At 50.8% G+C, this 24,456-nt stretch overlaps 1 protein-coding gene across 1 annotated transcript in view; it reads right to left on the bottom strand.

Annotated features, from left to right (window-relative positions):
• Window positions 1-24,456, bottom strand: part of CAPN13 (calpain 13) — an 80,125-nt gene that overhangs the window by 13,361 nt on the left and 42,308 nt on the right. The window contains exons 8-19 of the mRNA XM_037528272.2: window positions 21,135-21,220; window positions 17,620-17,694; window positions 16,262-16,407; window positions 15,219-15,361; window positions 11,400-11,411; window positions 9,178-9,380; window positions 8,194-8,230; window positions 7,798-7,854; window positions 5,360-5,417; window positions 5,202-5,260; window positions 3,481-3,549; window positions 1,710-1,785 (exon numbers count right to left, since the gene is read on the bottom strand). Of these exons, the coding sequence (XP_037384169.1) occupies window positions 1,710-1,785; window positions 3,481-3,549; window positions 5,202-5,260; window positions 5,360-5,417; window positions 7,798-7,854; window positions 8,194-8,230; window positions 9,178-9,380; window positions 11,400-11,411; window positions 15,219-15,361; window positions 16,262-16,407; window positions 17,620-17,694; window positions 21,135-21,220 (1,021 nt within the window). The remainder of the gene's footprint in view (window positions 1-1,709; window positions 1,786-3,480; window positions 3,550-5,201; window positions 5,261-5,359; window positions 5,418-7,797; window positions 7,855-8,193; window positions 8,231-9,177; window positions 9,381-11,399; window positions 11,412-15,218; window positions 15,362-16,261; window positions 16,408-17,619; window positions 17,695-21,134; window positions 21,221-24,456) is intronic.

Genomic DNA, 24,456 nt, shown 5'->3' with positions numbered 1-24,456 from the left:
CTGGTCAATTCTTTCTTGCTGGTTTTTGGACCCCAGTGACACTATTTTGAAGTTTGGCCACATACCGAGTCTAGAAAGTCGAGACCTTGCTGTGGTAGGGACACCTGCACCTTCCCCACATGCTGATGATCCCAATAGGGGTAGGGGGTTGCCACTACACTGGGGTTTGCTGGAACCCAGCCTCTGTCAGTCCTCTTTCTGCCGATGACCTTTAAACTCCCTTCGCCCCTGACCCAAGGCCGCCTGGGGGCCTTAGGCGCGGAGGCAGTCAGCATGTTAAGCATGGCTCCTGGAAGAGGGCGAGTCAGTCCTAAGTCATGCAAGGAACTGGGGAGAGCACAAGTCAGAACATGGCCTCGGGTGGGCAGGACAGAGCCCTGGTCATCTTGCATGTTTTGTTCTGAGCTCCAGAGAGGCACCAGCATCATAGTGGACAGCAGCTGAATGGCACAGGTGGCTCGGAGCTCTGGTGGCAAGTAGAACCTAGCAAGTCACACATTTATCAAGGGGATGAGCCTGGTGACCCATGCAGCTGGAGACAGTGGTTAATAAAATGTGGGTTTGAATGCCATCACTCAGAGTGTGCGGTCTCCAGCTGGCCATGTTCTTAAATCACCTTCTCTGTTTAGCTCTGCTGCACCTTTATGTTATCACACTGGGCCCTGAAGTCTTGTGAGCTGCTTCCAACTATTCTTTATCTTTCTCCACTTTATTATTCTGGAGTTATTAGTGAGCTCTCCTTTAAAAATTTTATCTTTCAGTGGCTATTCTGTGGTTCTCAAAGGTGGTTTCCAAAACAGAAGCATCACCTCACTAGGGGAACTTGTTAGAAATGCAAATGACTGAACCCCAACCACATCCATCCTGAATCAGAAGCTTCCAATGGGGTGAGGCTCATCAATCTGTTTTAACAAGCCTCCAGGGGGTGCTGGTGCATGCTCAGTTGAAGAACCAGCTCTGTGGTGTGAAGAATTAAGGGGTAGGGGGCTGTGCTAAAGGGGAGCAGCAACCCATCTGAAAGCCACAGAGGTAGAATTATGGAGGCTCCTTCACATCACCTGGGGGAATAGAGTATTGCATTTTACTAAGGAAGGTGGCAATTTCCTGTCTTAACCTTTGTGTGCTCCCTGTCCAGCAGAGATAATGATTTCTGCCCTCCCCAGTGGGCAGAGTTCTGGAGACCATCAGATGAGTGAGTGCAAATTCTTGCTGAACTATGGAAATCTCCTGTGCCCCACAGTATTATCTTCATTATCCCAGGGCTGAAACTAGGCCTACTTGGAGCAGACAGAGGCCGTTTGATTTCATTGTAGCCCCAAACCCTCTGTGAAGAGAGCACAGCAGCCTGCCCGGGGCTATAAACCTCCTGGCCCAGAGGCTGAGAAGGAAGCATGTCCCTGGCAACTTGGATTTCCGGTAGGGTGTCTGTCATGTGGGGTTATTTTCTCACAATTAGAGCTGTGTGGGTGTGAGAAAAGGCATTTGAGGACGAAGGTGGGGGGAGGATAGAGTGTGAGTGTGGAGCCTGGAGGCCCACAGACACGGCATAAACTAAGGAGGACAGTTTATGAGTTTCTGCTCTTTCCTGACTGCCCAGTGGGCAGCATTGTACTGGCCTTTACCTACCACATGCTGGGGTGTCAACGATCTCCACCCACTAGCAGTTATCCCCTCCCCCCAGCCATGGCTCACAGAGCTCCCAGTTTTACCTGTGTCCTCTATGGCCTGACACAAATCCGAGGTCAGGAAAATTCCAGAGTACCTCTGGATATTCTGGAAAACCCTCTGATATGCAAAAAGAAGCAAAGAACCATGTGAGTCCCAGTGTCGACCTTGAAGAGGACATCAGGGTGAGGGGGCCTGGAAACCCCTTCTCCATTCCTGGAAGTCGCTGCACTAAAACTCCCAGGCCTGCACCTTCGCCCCCCTCCCTCTGTACCCCTGGACTGGGCTCCAGACACACAGGGCAAGTTGCTGCTTTGGAAGGAGGTGTAACGCTCTCTGCAGAGTTGGGTTGGAGGTGGTTAAGAGCACAGACTTTCTCACCCAACTGCTGGGTTTAAATCCCAGCCTCATTATCATCTGGGTGAGTCACTTACCCTCTCTAGGCCTCAGTTTCCCCACCATTAGCACAGGACTAATGGCTAATGGCAGGACTAATGGCAGTACCTACTGCCCAAGTTAGCGACAAGGCGTACAGGGGCAATATTTATAAGGGCTGAGGAGTGCAGCACACAGAGCGCTAGAAAACACTCACAGTAGGTGAGAAACACCTGGGCCCCGCACGTGCCCTCACATCTCTATTTTGTATGCGGCACCTTCACATTTCCTACCTCTCCTGCCTTCTCAGTCCAATCCCCATCATCCTCTTACTTTGAAGGTGAGGAGGCCTACGCTTAGGCCTGTGGTCCCTGGCTTTGGATTAAGCGTGTACGTGCCATGGGATTGCGCTGTGACTCCTGATTTGGTCTGTGCACACCTGCCCCAGGGGTGGTGCTGAGGCAAAATACCCCACAGAGGTGTGTGAGGAGGCCAACTTGGGAGCAATTATTGTGAAATAGCAGCTGGAGGACTTTTTCTGATCTTACTTGGCCGTTGGTGAGTTTAAAGGCCTAGAATGTTCTTACTTAGGAAATCACTCATTCATGACTTCATTAGTTCAGTCATTTATTCAGCATGTTTGAGTTTCTGATGTTTGCTAGACACTATGGAAAGCACTGGAGAATGAAGATGAATATGAGGGAGCTCCTGCCTGAAAGACCCCGCAATCTAATGGGGGTTGGGGAGGGGACAGTAACATGTCAGCCATTGCAGTCCCCTGTGAGAAACCAAGTGACCCCAAGATAGGATTTAATTAGTGATGCATCCTGGTACAGCCACACAGGAGCCTTTACTGCTGGGGTCCAAGTGTTAGGAGCTGCAAGGGGAACTGGCAAGGCCCCAGAGGCCCTGCAGGGACGGACTCTCAGGCTGGGCGGGCACTCACCAGTTTTGGGACTCTGGGAGGAAACAGTCAGGTTTCTTAGGAGGGGCCTGCAGGGTGGGAAGGATTAGTGAAATGGCTTCTCCTGGACCCCAAAGTAAGTGCCAACTTGGAGGGCATTGATAACAGCTCTGATGAGTTTGTAGAACAGTGGTGAGGCCACAGACCACATCTGTGACTTTGACTTCTTCTGGCAGATGGATAGGAAGGGAGCGAGATGAGTGAGGGGTCTGGGGATGTTGCAGGGGGCCAGGGAGGAAGTGGAGGGGGCGGACACCCTCCTGGAGTGTGCTCATCCTGCCATGAGATCGAGCATTGCTGTGACCTTCCAGTGGTGCCGTGGGTCTCCCCAAAAAATGGGAGCTCTGCTGGAGGGCAGGGGTGATGTGCCTCTTCTTTCACACTCCTCAACTCTGGCACAGTGTTAGACACCCAACAGATTTTGACTAAACTGGATGGGATAAATGTCAGTCAAGAGAGAACATGCTGGTTGGTACCTGACAGCGAATGAGACGGCTCCATAGTCTTGAAAACTCCTCTTCGTCCAGCCGCCCGTCCACTTTCAGCTGGTGGGCAGTTAAGAGTTAACCAGTTCAGGCCACAGTGAGCAAAGGGGCTTTGGATCCTGCCAGACTAGCAGGAGCAGCTCCATCCATCAACTAGTAACACAGTCGGGCGGCCGTCACCTGGACGTGGCCCATGTCAGCCGGCTCCCGCTGTGTCTGCAAGGGACCTGGCTTAGATTTAATTTACAAGGGAAAATGGACCATTGGAAGGGAAGGAAGCCCCGAGAAAGAGGACCATCATCATCACTTGTATCCTCAGGAAGAGAAAGAGTCCAAATCATAACCTTGACTGGTAGGGAGGGGACACCCAGCAGGGGAGAGCGGGGAGGAGCAGGAGGGGGTCGTTGCCACTGCCAAAGCCACAGGAGAGGTGAGTGTGCACACCAGTGAGCTCGAGGGGATGGATCGCACTCCTATACTGAAGCCAGACCTGGTCACTCTTACGACAGGTTTAATGAGGACTAATGAAAGGAAAGAATCAGTCTCTGAGGAGTTGAGGGGAGCTGGTGGGTCAGTAGGAGAAAAGGCAGAAAAGACCCGCCTGCTTTGCAAGGGTCCAGCAGATAGGACCAGGCTGTGTGGCTGCGGCCAGCCATGTAATTCATCTGCAGGGGAGGGCAGCCTCTGAGCGATGCCAAGCCACAGCCAGCAGAGACAGGGCCTGATTTATGACTTCATCAAGAAGCCCTCTTGTTTGACAATGGCCTGCTTCGCATTTCCAATCGAGCCTGGTTAACCGTGAACAAACCGGGGCTCTGTCCCACTCCCGGAGGCAGAACACGCCCAGGTGAAGAGCTGCTGCAGCAGCTGGAGGAAGGCACAGTGGAGCCAGCTCTCCTGCCCAGACCCGACAGGCCCGGAGGACGACCCGGCTGGCCCGGAGGATGACCCGGCTTACTGGAGATGGAAGTCAGGGCAGGAGTCAGGAGGCCTCGGTTTCACCCCAGCCCCCTACTTGTGCCCATGGAACTTGGGCAAATCAGTGAACTGCTCCGACCCCAGGCTTGTCTGCAGATGCAGCATCCTAGTAAAAAGGGACACGACTGTGTAGGCCAAGGAATTTTCTACAAGTCTCAAGGGTTCTCTTCATTGAATTGGGGGTTTGTTGAATAAGGAATTTTAATAGCGAGGGCCCCTCCTGTGGGAAGCAAATGGAGGAATCTCCCAGTGGAGCTACAAAGAGGCAGCATGGGATGATGTGGGACGCAGACTTTGGGGACTAAAAATCCAGCTTCCAATCCAGGCACACGTTTTGACAAGCAGTGTGATCCGCTCCAATGACAATCTCTCTGAACCCATGTCTTCCACTGTGTGATGGTTTGATACTTATATCACAGAGCTATTGCAAGAATTACAAGGAAAAAAAATATATATATATACAGCAGTATAGCTCTCAGCACACAAAAGATGCCTAACAGAGCATAACTCCCGCTGTTGCTGCTGTGGTTGTTCTGGCGAGTTAGTGACTTAGTGCAGCATCCACAGAAACCTGGGCTCTTAGATGATCCTTAGAGCCAAGAAGGGGAAAGAACACTGAGCATAAGAAAAACAATCTCTTTTGGCCTAATTAGACCCCTAGGGAAGGCCGCAGAGCAGAGCAGACCTTAGATGTGGGAGTGGTGCAGGGTGGCATGGGTGACAGCAAAGGATACATCCATCAGCGCCACCATGCTCCGGCACTGATCCAGAGAGAATGTGTCCTCTTGGCGTCCTGAAGAGGGGGAAACAGGAAGGACCCACATGTGGGGGCTGGGATGACACTGGGCTGCTCGGAAGTGGGGTGAGGTGGGGGCCGGCAGGTTGACCTTACCTCTCAGGAGCTCGTGGTTGAGGAGACGCTGAAGCCGCATGGCATCAATGTCCACTCCCTGTCAGGACAAGAGAGGAAGCAGAATCACATGGGGCCACAGCTGAGGGGTACACTGCCTGGCTTTGTGAAAGCATTGGGTTTCTGGGTACTCACTCTCCAGCCTGCCATGCCCAGCTTATTCTGTCAAGCCTTTTCTCCTGATACTCCAGGTGGTGGTGACAACTCCCTCCCCTGGACGTCTGTGGTACCCACTTGGTGTGGGCTGCTTGTCTCTCTCTTCATTCATCATTGGGTGAAAGCAGGGTTTGCTTCCTCCCTGCTCCCACCCTAAGACTGGCACTCAGGAGCCCCTCAGGAGCAGCACTATTGAAATGAATCAATTCAGCCCTGTAGGTGTATTTCCCCATCTGCTTCTAGAAAGAGACTAAGAGAAAAGATGACTACAGTGTATGTAAATGCCCAGAATCTAGGCTAACAGAAGCTGCTCTAATCGAGAACATTACTTAGCTCTAGTCTTCCCAGCCAATGAAGCAAAAAGGGAGACATCAGGCCTTTCTTGGATTAAAAATGGGAAGCAATTGAGGCTCAGGGGAGAGAAACTTTTCCTGGCCTCAACTTCTGGAGGTGTTAACTGCATTCAATTTTCCACTGGGGACACCGAGCAGCTTTATGGGTAACATCAGCCATGATGATTTTGCAGAGAAGCTGAGCGGTTCCAACACGGCCGTTTCTTACACCCATCGGGGAACAAGCTGAGGGGATGCTGTGGCTCCTCATCCAGGGGAAGCTTTTCCACAGGGAAGGATCTGAGTGAGAAATTGCAGCAGGTGGGTCTGTAGGGAGGCCCTGGGTCAGGTGGAAGTGGGTGCCTCTTTGGGGGAGAACAAGCACCCCAGAGACAACAGATGCATGATCCCCAGGGTTGGCCTCACCACCTAGAAATGGAAGCCCAGGCAGACCTGCTGCCTGTCCCCAGGGGTGTCCTTCACATGCCCCCTGAGAAAAATGCCATGCCCAGGCCTGGAACTGGGCCTCACATTATCCCTGCAACATCTTAGTGACATCACTGACATTGGTGTTATGTGCTCGCCATCAACTGAGTTTTATCTCCTCCAAAGAAGCACAGCACCTAGTGTTAAGGGTACTGGATGGGCTGGTGAGGTATTAAGGGAATCACCAGCTATAATAAGGAGCTGGAGTCCAATTTGTATTCTACTTCCCAGCCATGCACCTTGGCATGAGGCTGGATCTGTGTCTTGGTCTAATTCCTGCAAAGAACCCCTAGGGACCCCCAGTTACCCTCTATGAGGAGACAAGTGGCTGCTCTTTGGAATAGTCCTGATGAGGGAATGTGTGCATTAATCACGTGACTGATTTTTTTTAGATGTGCAGGTGCGCGAACCAATTGAGAAATTTGCTTCCTGCCCCTGAAGGAAACTGGTCTCAGGTATCCTAATCAGGCCCTGCTCATCATTTTGGGCAGTAACCTTAGCTTGCTCTAAGGAAGCAAATCTGTCTTAATTCAATGCAAATTGAGACTCTTCTCTGTGCCAAGAACGGTGATAGGTCCTGGGGTCCAGGAATGCATAAAATGTCCTTTCTGCCTTTGGGAACTCACAGACTGGGGACAATCATCTCAGAAGATCTGGTCTTGCATCAAGTGAAGTGTGTTCTGAATCACCCCAGATGAGGGCCTGAATCCATTTATTTCAGTCCATACTAAGCTGCTCCTCATGCCAGCCACATTCTGTATTCTCCTTGCTTTTCCTCTGGACTCAGTCTGCCTGCATCATTTTCCCTTGGGCTCCTTCCTGGTTGCCACTGCCCCATTAGCCCTCCGAATGCCTGGCATCCCTCCTGTCCCTGACCTCTGCATGGCCTGTTCTGACCTGTACTCACCGGCATCTCTATTGCTCTCAGTTGCCACACCAACACTAGTATTAACGGTAAAAGGCCCATAGTGCAGAGCCCTTGGCAGCTATTCTTACCCTGACATGTCTTCATAACGGTTTATTAAACCATTTAGAAAGTCCCCTGTGCACATAGGTGGTTTGGCAATAAAAACACTTTCTGGAGTTGGCCAGCTCCTGGGAGAAATGATGCCAACGTTGGTGGGAGGCAGCAGAGCAGGAGAAAGATTTCAAGGGGTATTGCCAGTTGCTTGTTTAAAGATTTAGAAATCACACACACCCCATGATGAGCCCCTTCTGTTCCACGCTCTTCATTCCACCCCAGATGTTACCTGGGTGGGGAGCTACTTCCCTCATGGTCTGGAAGCCAGATCAGATCTGGAGACATCCATGAAGAGAGGTCGATAAAGTGACCCATCAAGTCGCTTTTCCTGTCTGTAACTTTGTTAAGAGTCTGGGAGCAGTTTCCAATCCCCTGGTTCTGCCTTCGCCTGTCTGACATAGGACCGCCAGTTCTAAGTACTGTACCTGATGAGCGTATCTGTGGAAAATGGTCTGTTCCCAGTCGTCTTCTGGAATATTTTCCTGTATCAAAGGGAGAACATCAACATCAAATTTCTGGAGAAGGGGGCTACCTCTGTGGTGCACTGAGGACACCAGAACCTCCCACGTGGATCTGAGACAGAGGTTTCAACCAGCCATTGGGTAAAGCCTTTAAGAGAGTGGGAAAACTGCAGTTTGTGGAAGCTGGTTGGGTCCAGCTTGGCCTTCGAGGCTGGGTCTTCTCCCCTAGGGCTACCCATCCACCCATTATGGTGTATCTGTTTTCACTGGTCCATGGAGAATCAAGAGGGAAGGAGACAGAGGCTCTTGGGGATGGGATGTGGTCAGTGACCCTTGACAGCCAAACCTTAACACACCTACCTTTATTTCTTTGAAACTGAAAGTGCTGTCCAGTTTCCTAGAAAATTAGGGAAACAGTGTGACAAGGATAACCAACTCACTCTTTAAAGGAGGGGGATTGGCCATTCCTGCGAGATTACCTCAGCCTGGCAGACCGAAGCAGAAAGCTGAAGAGCCTACAGACCAATAGTGTCTCAGGCTCCGGTCTTTCTGGTGGGAATACTCTGGTCTTCAAACCACTTGGTAAATGATTCCTTTCATAACCAGGCACACATGTATGCCACCCCACTGCCAGCGTTGTCTTGGGTTACAACTCTGATTGGTGGCACAGTGGCTGCTGGGTGTGCATGACCAGGAGGGTCTCATCCACACTGTAATGCGGGGACTGCCATGGCTATATGTCTGTCAGGAGGGACAAGGTGCCCACCAAGGTGTGCACTTGTGGATTCCAGTCTTGGCCACTGACTTGGCACTGAACACCCTCCACAGTCAGACTCTCTCTCTTACTATCCTCCTGATAAATCCCACATTCTGGCCACATTTCAGATAATTGCTGTGCAAGCCATGGAGCGCCTTCCTACATGTTTGGCTGCCATCACGTATGCTTCAACCAGCTCCATGCTCAACCACTTCCCTGCTTCACAATTTTATCTCATGCTTTCTCTTCTACTTGCCTTGCCTCCCCCTTTGAAACATTAGGTCTTCCATCAAGAGCTGGCTCAAATGCCATCTCCTCCAGCAAGGCTTCCTCAGTGCCTCTTGCCAGAAGTGGGCCCTTCCTTCCACCCCCTCTGCCCACACATGCCAAGTTGCCTTTCCCTCTAGCAATCACCTGGTCCTGTTTGTGGGCTAGTTGTTGATTGACAGATTTTTCTCACCCCCCCCCACCCCTTTATGGTAAGATTATGAGTAGGGTCTATGCCTTGCCCCCTGCTGGTGTTGGATACAATGTGTTTTTATAAAATTAAGTAGAATAAAACATTCAGAAGCTCAGAGGCTCTGTACCTGTCACAGTCTGATATTTTCAGGAAGACTCGGGCCAAGAAGTCAATTGGCTCTTTGCGGGCAGAGGCGGCCACCACATAGGTCCCAGGGGTCAGAGTGAAGCACTTGGTGAGGTTGCACTTGGTTTTAGACACTATGCCCTTTACAACACTTCTGAATTGGGAAAAAAATGTAGAAGGCAATTTCTCCTGAAAGTGCCGGAACTGAAAGAAGATAATAATGGTAAGAAAGCCCCCTGCTGCATGCACAAGCCCAGCCACCAGCAGATACCCATGCACTTCCAGACCCCTCTGCGTCTGCCAGAACAACATTACAGGCCTCAAATCGGGAAGCAGTGCTCACCTGAACTCTCAAAATGTGATGGAGTTTGAACTGTTATTTAATGGAGACTCTACCACCACAATGAAGGCAAAGAAATATGACACACAATTTTATCTCATTAAATCTAAGAGCATCCTGGGTTTCTAGGTTTCTCTCTCTGCTTATATATAGAGACTTCCAGAAAAATTGGGGAGATTATTTTTAGAGCCTCTAAAGCCCCTTCTCTGCTGAGAAACAAAACCTCTTTGGATTTCAGGGACACTGCAGGGCAAGTAGGCCCCTTTCCTTTCCTCCAGCTCAGCTTCCCAGCAGAGCTCTGAAATTCCTTCTCATTGGAGAATAATAGGCCCTGATCATTTTCCTTTTATTTCAATATTTTCTTAGAGATAAAACAATAAATATAATGCAGTTCCCATTACTGGATGTCACATACATATTACATAATAAAAACCCCTTACTAAATAAATTTTCCCCAATACAGTCAAGCATGGGGATTCCATTTAGAATGGTTACATAGTGTGAAATGATTATTTGTGAGCTCTGCCTTGGGGAAAGCAGGGAGAAGGGAGAGTTTCGTTTCTGGAGGTGGGGAAGGGCTGGGTGACAAGGTAAGACGGGAGAGAGGCACTTCAGTGCAGCAGGGCTGGGTGGCACCTCCAAAGTGACTCTCTTGGCACTAATATCAGTCCCAGTGGGGCTGGAGCCTGGTTGGCTGGATGAGGTCAGTTCTTCTCGAGTCAGCACTGTCCTGCAGCTCTGGGGTAAGTGTGCATGAGCACGTGGGAAGGCAGTGCGTGTGCAGGGGTGTGTGGGTGTTGTGCCTGCTACAACCTAGAAGATAAGGATTTCCCTCCATTGGATCTTGGCAGCCCTGTCTGGTGCCCGATCCTTCAGGACAGACATGCTCAGGCAGTGGGAAGTGTGATTGTGGGAGGGGGTGTGCTCTGGGTCCAGCATCAGATGAACAAATTCAGCCACCACCACGAATAGACCCGACCCCATAGCTCTAGGGGGGGAGCTTGTGCCTTTTCCTGGATCAAGTCCTCACCTTGCACCTCAACTCTGACAGCTAGAATGCCAACCTGTTCCTTGCACCCCAGTGCTTCCCTCCAAGCCCTTGAAGAAGTTTCACATTCATCAAAAACCAGAGTCAGATCCTAAACCCAGCTCTGTGCTGTCTGCTTTCTTCCGGGGCTTCTGGGTCTAAGACTCCATGTCTAGGACCTCTGGAAGGCCCAAAGAAGTTTCCTGGTCCTGGCAGCAGGCATCATCACCCATTGGCCATGGCTGGATCCTGCTCCCTCCCCTCCACCCCTTTCTGGGCACACCCACTTGCCCTTGGCACCAACAGCCCTTAGATCACATTTCCCCAACTCCATCTGTCTTCCCTCCTCACTCATATTTTCAATCACCTTTCACACCAAGGCCGGGCCAGAATATGTACTTAGGAGGCGAGACAATTTGGCTGTAAGAGGAGCTGGAGAATGTAGCTGAAGTTGATCTGCATGGCATGCTTTCTGGATGTGGTGGATTTGGGGCTGACAAAGAATGGAAGGTGGATGATTCCTCCAAAGTACGCCCATTAGCTTTGCCTCTCATCTCAAATATAAGTGGGAACTGGCTGTACCCGCCTTACCCATCAGGAGCCAAATACTTGAGGATGCTGTCACAGCTGCAGCCCCCCTTGAATGTCAGACCAGAGGGTTTGCCTCAAGTCCAGGGGATCCAGCCTTTAGACCAGGACACCTGTGGGCCTGCTTGGAGGGTCTATGCTTGTATCGGTTACAGGACACGCAAGACTGATTTCGCAGCCCCCGGACAGTGCGAGCCGTGTGCCAGCCACGGACTTGGAAGAGGCATAACACTTTACCGACTGTGCCCAGTGAGGCGGCGAGCCGTACCTGAGAGTCCACCTGTGGGGAGGAGGAAGAAAAGCAGGTTCAGCAACTCAAACCAAAACACAGAGGCAAGCGGAGCACAGCAGCCTGGCTCAGGGCCCTGAATCCAGTCCTCTTCTCTGTTGGCCGGTACCTGGGCCAACCGGGGGTGGGGGGTGTGGGGTGTGGGGGGATGGGGGGTGGGGTGAACAAGGGGAAAGGTTTCTCCCTTTGTCTGCAGAGCTGTGAAACAGACACCAGCCCATTGCAAAGGCTGGAGCGGGGACATCAGGAGGGGGACAAGCTGAGAGGAGGCGACTCTCCCTTGTCAAGTCAGCCAGGCATAGCTGCCCTTCACAGCACTGATGACAAATCCGGGAGGAGAAGGAGACAGTGACAGGGCCTGCGGGTAAGACAGAACCCAGATCCAATGTCAGCTCCCCAACACTGGAGCTCCAAGGAGAAGCAAACTCCTTTCCCCTGGGAACATGCCCAGCGTACCCCTCTGGTAGGGGATGTGAGATCACATTTCCCAAACGCCATCTGTCTTCCCTCCTCACTCATATTTTCCCTCCTCACTCGGCTTCCTTTGTAATCAAGACCCAGTGCCACCAGGCACTGCCCTCCGCAGCTGGCCAGGGGTTCAGTTCCTTGCCACCGCTCTCTTGGGCCCCTTTCATTTACTCAGGCAGGCTTCTCCAGAGGCAGGGGGAGCTGTGAAGGGGGTGCAAAGTCTCAGCCCCGGGGTGGAGCATTCGGGTGAGGTTGAATTGGTGTGTCTTTGTCTGTCTCTGTCCTGTCCCTCACTGCCTATCTGTGTTTGATGGTAGGTGGAGAGAGCAGTGCTGGCATAGTATTGGGGAGTCATAGGTGCACCCCAGGGCCAGAGCATAGTACGTAGTTATTGTTTTCATTATCACCGAGCACCTGAACACCCTTGCTACAAGGGGGGATGGATGGGGGCGGGGGTTGTGGAAGGCAGAGCCTAGACCCCCATTGCATCAGCAACAGGGCCTAACATTTCTTCTCCCTGCTCCCAGATACAAAGGAGTAGATGGGGGAGCCAGGCTTGTCCAACTCAATGCTCCCCTCACCTGCATTGCACTCAGTCACTCTTGGCTTTGACACTTGAGAAAGTACATAAAGGAGGCAGGGCCAGCCAAGGGAATTTTCCCAGCAAATCTCTGGGTCCAGAACAGCAATTAAGGCAAACCCAGGGGTGATGTCCAGACCCAGGGGTGATGTCCAGTGGGGTAGCCATCTCCTGAGTCTCCCCGCCTTCTAAGCTGCTTTCTCTAGACTTCTCCCACTGCCTCTGTGAACTAGCCTTCCTAAAAATGAGCTCTGCCCACACTATGCTGGGATGATTTCCCTTATTTCCTGCCAAAAATCCAAATTGATTCAGATGACTTTTAAGAGGACCCTTATCCTTAGAGTTCCTCAATTCCCACCTCTTGAAAGGACACGAGAATAAGAGTTGGGAAGGAATCGACACCTCTGGTTTACCGAGACAAGATTGAACCGTTCAGGGCAGCAGACAGGACTACTGAAGTATCCTGGCCTAGTCTTCCTTTTCCTGAGGAGAGACCACTGCAGAGAGGGTCGCCGGAGGGCACATGTCCTCAGGGTGATGTTCACCTTGTCTGCAAATCTGGCACCCCAGAGCCCAGCACCCTTACAGTAACTCACTTGTCCACGGTCTCCAGAGTTCAGGAGCCCGGGTAAGATGGTAATCATATCCATTTTTTAAGTGCTGTCAAGCCCATTTCTTTACTTTTCAGACAGATGCATTCTTTACTCAGCTGCCCACTTTGCTTAAAGGGGAAGATTTCCTCAGGTTCCCTGGCTCCTTATCAATTTAAATACCAGGACCAGTCCAGACAGCTCAAGAGACACCTGGGTTCCTTTCAAAATTCAGCCAAGGAGGGGCCTCCCTGGTGGCGCAAGGGGTAAAGATGCAGCACTATGAAGCAATCCACAGCCACCGCAGCACGAGTTCTATTCCCGGCCGGCCAGGGAGCGACCCACATGGTGCAGCAGACCTCCCCTGTCTAGCCCCCTGCTCCCCTCAGCAGTGTATTTCAGTCTGTCTGCCTGTTCTGCTCGCCACTCTGTCTCTGGTGAATTTCTCACCCCCTGCACCTCTGGCCTGTACCCCAGCTCTTGTATGCATAAATAAATAAATCTTAAAAAAAAAAAATTCCGCCAAGGAGATGAACATTGCACCTGGAAGCGGGCTCTCAGAAGCCTCAGAGGCTCTAATGGTGTTTGTGGGGACACCTCCTTCAGGGTTATTCTTTGATAGTTTCACAGGCTTGAGGTACCTCAAAACAGTAGTATGTTAACTGCACCCCCAAATTTCTTTCTGCTTTCAAATTCATGCAATTGGGATTAGAAATGTGCTCAGAGAAAGCAGAGCCCAAAGGGCTCTTCTCCTAGAGCCAGAATCATCATTTCTGGGGAAGCCATTTAACCAGCAATGCAAGTGCCTAAGTCCTGCCTTAAACCCTGGACCTGGACCAGATTCTCTGGTACCAGATACTCCCCATCACTCCCGCTGCTCCCTGGGCATGCCCTTCCTGCTCTGGGAGCTTTAGCTTCCGCATCAGTGAAAGTGGGGACACTAGAGGTTTTGAGACAGTGACTGTAAACCTGCTTGCAACTCTGAAATGCTGTTTGGGACTGTACCACTGATGACTTCCCCTTGGAGTGAGCCACTAGTGGGGGTACAGGACAGCTCCCCCATGAGCAGAAGACCTCGAAGCCCTCCCCGTCCATAAATGGGATAAGCCCAGGCTGTGAAGATCACCTTGTCTCAGCGACTCAAAACAGATCTTTCCTAGATATTCTATGACCAAATCCAACCACAGAGGTGCTGGGTATGTTTGACTGAAGACTTGGGGTCATGTGTTGCCCTGTCCCCAGCTCTGCCACCACCTCTGATCATGTCACTTCGCCTCACTGTCTGTTTCTTCAGTTCTGATATGAGGTGAGGGGAGTCCCAGCATTTGGTGGTTACATCATCTTAGTTATTCAAGTCTGTGCAGAAAGGCTGTGGGGTATATGATCTAAGAACACTTTATCTTTGGGGTGCATTAAATTTGGGGGGAAGGAGAAAGAAGCATAGGTATCAGCTTTTCTTCTATAACTCTTTTAAATAATATAAAATACCAAATTCCCTGATTACTTGCAAGTGCGGGTGTGTGCAGGTGTGGGGTACGAGGCAGCCTCTTGAGCTGAAAAACTGGTTTGGAGTTGCATGAAAGGGGAGCAGAGTCTATGGGAGAAGAAAACCTAGCCTTGGATGAGGGACCCAACAGATGCTTGCAAGCAACCACCAACCTATACCTGGACTTTGGTCCAAACATGAGAGCTAGTTACACCCAGGATTGTTTTTTTCCTTAAACGCTTCCTGAAGTTTAGCTAAATTCTCCTACAGTCATGTGCTCAAGCAGTACTGGGACTGCTCATTACAGTGTAGATTTTCAGGCTCTGTCCAAGGAGATTCAGGTTCAAAAGGCTCGGGCTGGTCCCAGGAACCTGCCTGCTTAACAGCTTGTCTTAGACCAGACCACTTTTTTGAGAAGCATTAATGCCTGCAGCATACCAGGAAATGCTGACAATTAACAGAAAAGAAGGCATGGCCCATTGTCAACTTGGTCCAGCCTAACCTCTCCTTCTCAAATTTGATTTGCCCAGATAAACTCTCTAGAGTTTCAAAGTGTTAACCCGGAGGAGTATCTCTATCTTGGTTCAGTGAGCCCCTCTCCCCTGCCGCCTGTTCTCCCTGCCAACGAATACACAAATGTCCTGACCAGGCAAGCCCTGAACTGGCTGCCTTACCTTGAACACCTCAAAGCTTAGTGGAAATTTCTCCTCTTCTGCTTTGAAATCCTGTGGCATGATGGTGAAGGACACAACAGCGTTGTTGCCTCTCGTGTTGTCTGGCACTGAGAAGATGAACTGCGAGTATTTCTGAAGTCCTTCTGCATGAGAAAGGGCTGTTACTAGGGTTGGCCTAAGGCCCTGGGACTCTCAGATGGGACTGGTCCAGTCCAGAGAGGCCTGGGGGGCTGTGTGCGGAGCACTGTACTTGGAGACCTGAGGCCTGTGTCCGAGGCCCCACGGATGGTGGCTGTGGTGCTAGCTGCTTTATTGGGCGAACCTCAGCCTCCTCCTCTTAAAATCAGGGAGGGGGAGTTGACTCCCCTCTTGGTGAGAATGTTTCTTAAACTATAAGGTTGAAGACTATTTTTATAAAAATGAGTGAGCCCAGGTATGTACTGGTGATAACCCCAGGGCCTTGAAGTGACACCGAGCCCCCATGCACCCATGGAGACAGGAAAATGGCGATTCATCAGAGCTAGAGCAAGAAAGAGAACTCATGGAAACGGTTCTGTTCAAATGTATGAGCGAATGAAGTGACTTAAGCTGGAATTGACACACGTCAGAGGCTGGGCTCACACCTGGGAAGCTCTGAAAGGTGAGTGGGAAGACCCAGGGGGCTGCATGGCTTTTTGAGGACTGGGCAAGATGACACACCAAAGAGCACAAAGCAGCACCTAGTAGGTGCCTGCTCGCTGGCTCCCTCCCTCTCTCCCTTGTAGGGAATTATTAAAAATGTATAATTTAGGTTAGTTCAGACGCCAAGGAACCACTGAGTTACTGCCTGGCTGCAAACTCACTGATTCACCTCCCTGAGCTGCACCTGCCTGAGTGTGGGCCCACAGCCCTCTGCTCTGGATGGAGTTCATGTCCATGAATGAACCAAAATCTAGTCTGTTAAGTTCTCTTTGTGCTTCCAGCCAATGGTTCAGACTCAAGGGCCACTAGGAGCTGAAGCCAGGGCCGGGCTACAGGAGAACAATCACCCATGTCATAACTACCTGCAGACATTCCTGGAATCACGCGGTCCTTATATGCCATTTGGGACCATCTTTCGCAGGCCATATTTCCATGGGCCAGGCTGATCGGAACTTGATTGCATATATACAGGCAAGAGAAATTCTCTTGGAAATCTCGACATGACATCCTGTTAAAAAAAAGATACACATCAAATAAGGGACCAGGAAATAGACTACTTAGAATAAAGAAAAAAATAAAAATCAACAAGCAACTATAAACCAGAGACACACTACGGGGGGCAGGGAGAGGAGAGGAGGGATTAGGGCCAAAATAAGGAGGGGGGGTGAGAATTATATGGGGAATATAACCAAAATAAAAATGCCTACATTGTGCAAAAATGAAAAATGATGTAAGAATTATATAAAATAAAAAAAAAGATACACATCACTGGCTTTACCCCTGGAGCAGGGAGGGGGGCTCCCATCACTTTACGCAACCTTTGCCCTTCTGGGACAGTATCCATTGACTGACCATGGTCTACCCAAAGACCAGAGCCTCATTCTAGTCCATTCACTGGCATGTAGACTTCTGCTCCCTCCAATGGGGAGGATGAGGACAGCGTCAACTGTGGGCTCTGTATGTCACCTGGCAGGGGCTTTATCGTCCACGGCCATCTCCTCAACTTACAGATCAAGTTGTGAGCCATCTGGAGGTCAGCAGGATGACTGCTGTCCTCTGGTATGGGTCCCACACACTGCTGCCAGGAAAACCACCCTTCCCTACGGTCTTCTCCCAATTCCATTGTTGAGAATACAATGAATTCAACACCTAATATCCCACCTTGTGTTATGATTAAAGTATAAGTGTCAGCACACCCTTATAAAGTATACAGATCAGAAGTATTTTTCCTTTTAATTTACATTTGTCCATCTGATCCTCAGTCTCTTTCCATATCTGTTGATTTCATTTGAATATGGCACTGCCTACACCAGCCTGTCCTTCAGAGAAATGTCCACCTTCCCCTTTATGATGTAGGCAGAAACCTGGACACACAATCTAGAATCAGATCTGGTGGCTTAACACTAAGTTGGTCTTTGGAATTCATGCCAGGGGAGGCTGTGGAGTTCCAGGGTCCCCACATGATAACATTGAAGATACAAGTCTGGCCCGCATGCACCCCAACTTCTAGGAAACTACTCATTTCAAAGCATTGGTGGCAACAATCCCAAATCCCTTTTACCCAGAACAGAGAGAGCACAATCAAGTCACTTTCCATCCAGAGACCAGGTCTCTGCAAAGTGAATATTCTCATGGAAGAGGTTGAGGGAAAGGGACGGGGATTGAGGATTGGGGCAAGTGTTAAAGATTTCAAGTATCTTTTTCAAAAAATAGTAAATACCAAAACTCTCCATCTTCCTTATTGTCATGTAGCTGGTTTTTCCGTTGGTCTGGCGTTTCCTTCCACTCCCGAGACCTGAGCGTGGACAGACAGACCAATGGTGAGACTTCTCAGAGCATTTCATCTCGGCCACAGGCGGCCACTGGATCTTGGCACAGCCTAGATTAGTCCCCGGGGTGCACGTGGACAGATCCATTAGTCTCTGTATGCTGATGGCTCCCAAATTCTATCCCCAACCTGATTCTCTTTCCCGAGCTCTTAATAGATACTCGCTACTATCCATCCCATGTCCCCACCAGACCCCCACAGTGGCCTTGAGATCAGCCTGTCCCCACTGTGCCATCCCCTCTCCTATCTCTGAAAGAGACAGGAGCTGTCACTCTTTCTCATAACCGTCCCAAATCCAAATCATCACCAAACATTTGTGATTTATCAATTCTGCCTCTCCAGCCCCTCTTAAAGTCATGCAGGTACTTCCCTCCCTACTGCTGATATCACAGCTCGGGAACCCTTAGCTCCCACTGGCCTCCCTGATCTACATCCCACTACTTCCTCTCTGTTGTCCACACCGCCATCAAAATGATTTCTCTAAAATAGAAATCTGTTTCTGGCATTTTCCTGCTTAAAAACACCAGTAGGTCTCCTTTTACTCTCAGGGTGATGTCCACACCCCTGAAATAGAACCTGGGCTCAGTCATCCTCTCTGCTTGATCTGAGCAGCTCCCCATTTCTCCTCTCCCCCCTGCCCTTGATTCCAGGTAATAAAGAATGTCTTCATGTCCTTATACACACCTGTCTCCCCCCGCCCCTTGATGCCTACCACAACGCTCCCTCTGCCTGGAACGCTCCTCCCTTTATCCTGTAGCCCAGTAACTTGTACTCAGCTTGCTCTTGAAAGTCACTTCCTCTGGGAAACCTTGCTGGCCCCCCATGGTACTCCCACTCCACCTTGGAGCCCCCATAACCCCTGCCCCTTCCTTGTCTGCACTCAGGGCCTCTGTTTCTGCCTCACTGGACTCCAAAGGCTTAGGGGGCTTCACTGGCCATGATATCACAGGGCTTTAGTGCAATACCTGTGCACACAGGGTGCATGCAATGCACCTTCTTGCTTGCTTAGTTCATTAAGGCAGTCCCCTGCAATAGGATGATGTCATCCAGAAGCTAGTCCTGGGGTCGGTGGTGAGGCGGAGACTCTCCCAGGCAGAGGGAAACCTTCATCCTCTCAAAGTGGAAGCTCACTCATTGGCAATGAGTCCACAGCACAGAACATAATGAGATCTTTCTCCAGGAGTGACTTGCCTCCAGGCCCTGGGTCACCTCTGTCACTGAGAGCAAGGCAGGGACCACCCCTCTGGCTTCCGTCTGCAGGCTGAGCCTGTCAGATGTGTTATTGTAAAATGGCAATTTTATAATTAAGTGATAATTACATTTTCTGCAGTGTGTAAGGGAAAATAAATGTAGTGTAAATCAATATGCTATCGATTCATGCAAGTTTGCCTTTAAGTGTGTGAGACTGAAATTTCAATTATGGCAGAGATTAGACATCCAGCTCTCTCCATTCATCTCTACTCCTTAAAAAGGAGAGGGGGATTTTATCATCTCTGTGGAGGCAGAGGTTAGGGGGGATTTTATCATCTCTGTGGAGGCAGAAGTTAGGGGGGATTTTATCATCTCTGTGGAGGCAGAGGTTAGGGGCCCCAGCACTTCTTTTGTTTCCTGGGGGGAAATGTGACCCTCAGCTTTCAGCCCCCAGCCAGAGTACATGTTCCCACATAGTAGGGGCCGCCAGCTGCATCTCCTGTCCGGCCTGCACACATCTGTCCCTGTTCAAGGCCTTTGCAGAACCCCAGCTGGCCAGGTGTGACTCAATCTCCCAGGCTGGCACCAGCTCTCTGACCCAGCTCCCTGTGCTTCTTCCAGGTTGCTCTGCCTCAGGCTGCTTGCTGACCCTGAACCACTACACAGTTCCTGGCTCAGGCAGTGACCTACACTTCCCCTGCCTACCTATTCATTTCTTCTGGAGTGAATAATAATAATAATTTTTTTTCAAGGTTGAACTCAAGTGCAACCCCATCCAGGAAGCTTTCTCTGAACATGAACAAGCTTTCTCTGAACATGGCAGGCCTTTGCTCCTGATACCTATGCCCCTTGCTGCTTCCCCTGATCATCTGCTATTTAACGTGGGGGGCGTAGGCACAGCATCAGCTCCCGAGTCTATGGCCTGTCCTCCCAGCCAAAGCACATGTGTCATCGGCTTTGACCTTTCTTCCACCACTGCTCCCAGGAGGCAGTCTTAAAACAGGGATTTTTTAGCTAGTTGTTTATCACCTCTCTTCCTTTCCCCTCGCTTGATTCCAAATGTCCACTCTAACTGGATGCTCATCTCACCTTGCTGAGGTCCTCTTGGGCCAGGCATGTCTCAGTGGTGGGGGCTCACAGAGGATCAGAGGGTCCCCGCCACAGTCTGCCTGGGCCATCACGTCAGGCTCTGGGTGGCCCAGAATCAAGGTCTCTGGCCAACCCTGCACTCGCCTTTCAGAACTCACTTTTCACTGCATTGGCATTCACACTTCCTGGGGCCTGGCTTCCTGTTTGTCTCACTGCTTTGCATCTCCTTTCGGGCCATGTTCTCTTGGCTCTTGCCTCCATGGTGCGGCTGTGGCCAGGCCTGGTCTCTCGACACTTTCCATGTGTCCATACAGGTACGCAGAGACAGGCAAAGGGATTGGCTGCTGAGCAGCGAGTCACCTATCACTGTCCTCTGTCCTTCTCAGGACTGCATCCCAGTCTCAGTCAGCAAGGAGCAGAGAACCAGGGATCAGTCTGGCAGCTGGGAAATGCCAACCCAGTTCCCTGGGAACCACTAGCTACACTTCTGGGGCCAGCCGTTCAGGGGACCAACAGGAACATCTAAGACCTACTGTGAGGAGGAGCCAGCCTAGGTACTGGTGACACCGGGAGTCCACCTCCGTGGGCAGGACGGATGACCCTGGAGGACTGCATGAAAAGATCTTACAGATCTTTGCCTCAGTTCTCCCAACACCCCCCAAAATAACGCCATGGATGAGAAAGTTTCTCAGGATCAGAAAGTTCCCATAGATTCCCTTTATGGGATGAGGTTCCTTCTCCCCATCTCTCTCTGCTAAGTAGAATTTGGCTCCTGTACTGCCTGTTATTATTATCATTATTATTTTGCTAATTCTGCATATGTGGGCTCACAGCTCTGGACTATAACCTTCTGGAGGACAGGCACTGGGCCTTGCCATCTGCTTGTATCTCACAGCACCCACCTAACACCATGCACTTAGTACAAAGAGTACACAGCAGGTGTCTAATGGATGCTGCTGGACAGCATCATAGAAATGGGAGATGAACCAACAGCCACACATAGGTGTGAACTGGACAGACTTGCAATGAAACCCACAACAGGGGAGACAGAGGTCACCCCCTGGGGCAGGGAGCACTCTGCACATGGGGTCTCTGTGGAGGACAGAGAGAAGTTTCAGAAGCCATACCCATCTCTCCAGGAGCCTTTCCACTCAGTTTTGCCCCAGGGGTTCCATAGGCGGATCAGATCTTCCCAGCCCCTCCTGTACTGAATCTGTAAAGAAGAGAAAAGGGACCTGTCAGCGCTCTCCAGCAAGTCAGCAGAGAGAGGGGATATGAATGCAGCTGCCTCTTACCTCCAAGGACTAATTTAACTTCTGACCTCATTTGGCTGCAGCCAGAAAAAAAACATTGAAAGAAAAAAAAAAATCAATGTCGCTGCCGCCTGCATGGAAATGGAATGAAGGAGAGGAGAAAATGGCCCCCTTTCTGCTCAGCGCCTCGCAGGGCAGGTGTGACTTCATCATTCCGTACCACTGCCTCCGAGAACCGGATGAGCGGAGATTTAATAGCAGATAAATGGTGTGGGATGTTGCTGCGGCTAGCAGAGGGGAGCTCTTGATGGGTCCCCGGCCTCCTTGGGGCCCAGCATAGCTGGCACCTCCATTCCAGGGACATAGCTGCTTTCCTGCCCGGGGCTGTTGGGGCTGTGCCATGGGCTCCACGGCATTTTTCTGAGCCAGGTGACAAGAGCCCAGGACGGCCTGGCGGTGGTGATGTCAGAGACGGCCCTCCTCCTCCTGCAAGCCAGGCTGTACGTGGCGCCTGTGGCCCTGCCTTTCTTGCGAGCCTGATGCCGGGATGGCCTGAACTTTCCTCCTTTATTGGGGAGCTCATCATCTCTCACTCCCAGATACAGAGGTTGCATTTGCTCCTCTGGCCACTGATGCCAGAGAGCAGGCCTGCTGTAAAGTTATAACAAAAGAAACATAACCCTTTGAACTTAAACTCCTAAGCCCCGAAGTCCCAAGTCTGGTGAGAGGAATTACAGCATGATTGAGCTGTAGCTGTGATATTGATCTGTGCTAATGCTGTCTGAGGAGAGAGAGGCCGGGAGGGGTAAGGGAAGGGGTGAACTTTTCAATGATTCTAGGTCAGAGGAGGCCGCGAAAGTCCAGAGTGGAACAGCACCATGTGGAAAAGAACTTGTGTGTGGAGAGAGGGCTAAGAGCAGGCACTAGCTGGGTGCCCAACATACCTAACCTCCTAGGTAGAGGCTCATGTAACCGCTGTCATGATGCAGAGGAAGAAACTGAGCATCAGAGAGGTTAAGGAACTTTTTCAAGGTCACAGAGCAAGTGGCAATGACAGCATTCTGACCCCAGACACAATCAGTCTCCAAAATCCAAGCTCTCCATTTTGGGATTGTGAGTGGATCAAAGATACAGCTGCTCCAGGGCCCAGTCCTTTCTCAGATAGAGATATGACCCTGACCTTGAATTCAACTGCCGGCCCAGTTGGCCAAGGTCCATTCATCAACAATAGGACCTGGTCATAAAGAAGCCATGCAATCTGACAGGGTCAAAGAGCTTGGTGAGGATAAAGTTCTTTCAGTGGCTTTGCCCTGCCTGCTTCAGTGCAAGGTGTTCTGGCTTGTAGTGACAGGGGGCCAGGGGCTCCAGGCACAAACACACTTTCCCTGCCCTCTGTGTCCTGTGTCCAGATGCTCCAGACCTTGTGCACAATGCATTATTAACCATCAGTACCTGACAGAGCCCCCAGGCAGGTGGGGGGCTTGAGAAATGGTTGCCTAGTGGCCCAAAGAGCTTAATGAGCCACTCTCAGAGCCTAAGGGAGCATCAGGGGCTCAGCTGGTCACAGGGAGAGGAGAGTGGCCAGGGATTGGAAGGAGCTGAAAGCAGAGCTAAATGAGGCATGCAGATAAACACTCACCCCCTGCCCAGGGGAGTCACCGGCCAAGCTAGGTGCATAATAAAAAATGCCAATTTCATTTATCTTCCTGTCTGTGTCCCGCCTGCAGGGAGGATGAGCAGATTAAAAAGCACACTACATTTACGGGCTGGTTTAATCTTCGCATGTGTCGCCAGAGTTATAGCCTTCTCTCTCTGGAGGAGGAATCTTTAACTAAGTCAGGTTCTTGGACCCTTATCTGACTATGTCACTCCTTTATGACTGTGTCCTATTGGTGATCGCATGGACCTCAGTCAAGCGGCTCAGGGGTCACATTTCCAGGCTAAGAGCCCACTACATCTGGGAATAGTCACATCTGGCTCAGTTGCTTCACCATCCTGGTTACTGACTGTACCACTGGCTCCAGTCAGCTCTCTGAAAGGCTATTACCAGGCAGAGGTGATTCAGGTTCTCTATCCTCAGATAGCATTTCCTCAAAGATGTTTTACAAATGCTAATATCATAGTTAGTCCTAGAAAAAATGTTTCATGGCTAAAGGTAGATTAAAACCGTGCTGTACATGTATGGTTCATCAAGCCTCTTCCAGAGCCTTTAAAATGTTAATGTCCACTGGAAATCTACAGCAGGGAATAAGGTGAGCAGCAGTTTCTGAAGGTATTTGGGGGCCCTCTTGGGCTGGTACTCCTTGGAGCACATGCAGGCAAGTGTTAGCCACAGCCAGATGGCAGGAACGGGAGGACAGACCAGATGTATGCAGTCTGGATCGCCTCCCGCAAGAGGCTTAGCATGTGCTATGGGGGCACAAACACTCAGGCTAAGAGCAGGATGACCAGGGGCCCGAGTCCACTATGCCCCCGCTTGGAGTCCTGAATTCCCCTCCATCACCTTGATCCAGGTGTTTACATGGCCACTCGATGCCCAGCAGTCACTGCCATCCCAACATCCAGCCTCCATGGGGACTCACATTCATGGCCATCGGGACCTCTGGAGACACAAGTTCCTCCTCCCCCGTGTTCAGAGGAAAAACAAAGACTGTCTCAATGCATATATGTAACATGAAGCTGCCCAGTGTGTAAGTGGAGGATCACAATGGACATTAGCACAATAACAAGGCCTGTGCGGACAGCAGACACGATGCAGCACTGCTCTGCATCCCATTCCCTGCACAGATGCCATTCATCGTCACAGTGCTCCTTCCCCAATCCTGGAGGCAGGGCCAGCACAGTCTCTCAGGCAGCATTGCCAATCGATTCACTGGCACGTGAGATAAATGACTTGCTGCCCCTAGCTTGGATTTGTCCACATCTGGGACAGGGTGGCTGTGGGGAGCATAGCAGTCACAGGTGGCCAGGGGTGATGACCGTCTTGGCTGTTCCCACTGGGAATTCCAAGGAAGGGCTTATATCTAGGGCTGCTTCTGACCTGGACTTCTTAGGGCAGCCTCTTTCTTGCCTGGGGGAAAGCTCTGCAGCTCCTCACACATGTGCTATGACAGTGGAGCACTGTGACATCATCGCAGGCCAAGGACACACGTTCATCCACTGATGCCAGTGCACTCACCCATGACTCTACACGTGG

This window comes from Talpa occidentalis, unplaced genomic scaffold (assembly GCF_014898055.3).
Source record: "Talpa occidentalis isolate TD23 unplaced genomic scaffold, MPIMG_talOcc4v2.1 talOcc4.5, whole genome shotgun sequence".
In the NCBI taxonomy this organism is placed as follows: domain Eukaryota; kingdom Metazoa; phylum Chordata; class Mammalia; order Eulipotyphla; family Talpidae; genus Talpa; species Talpa occidentalis.
Note: the sequence above shows the minus strand (reverse complement) of the source record. Positions and strands in the feature narration are given on the sequence as shown.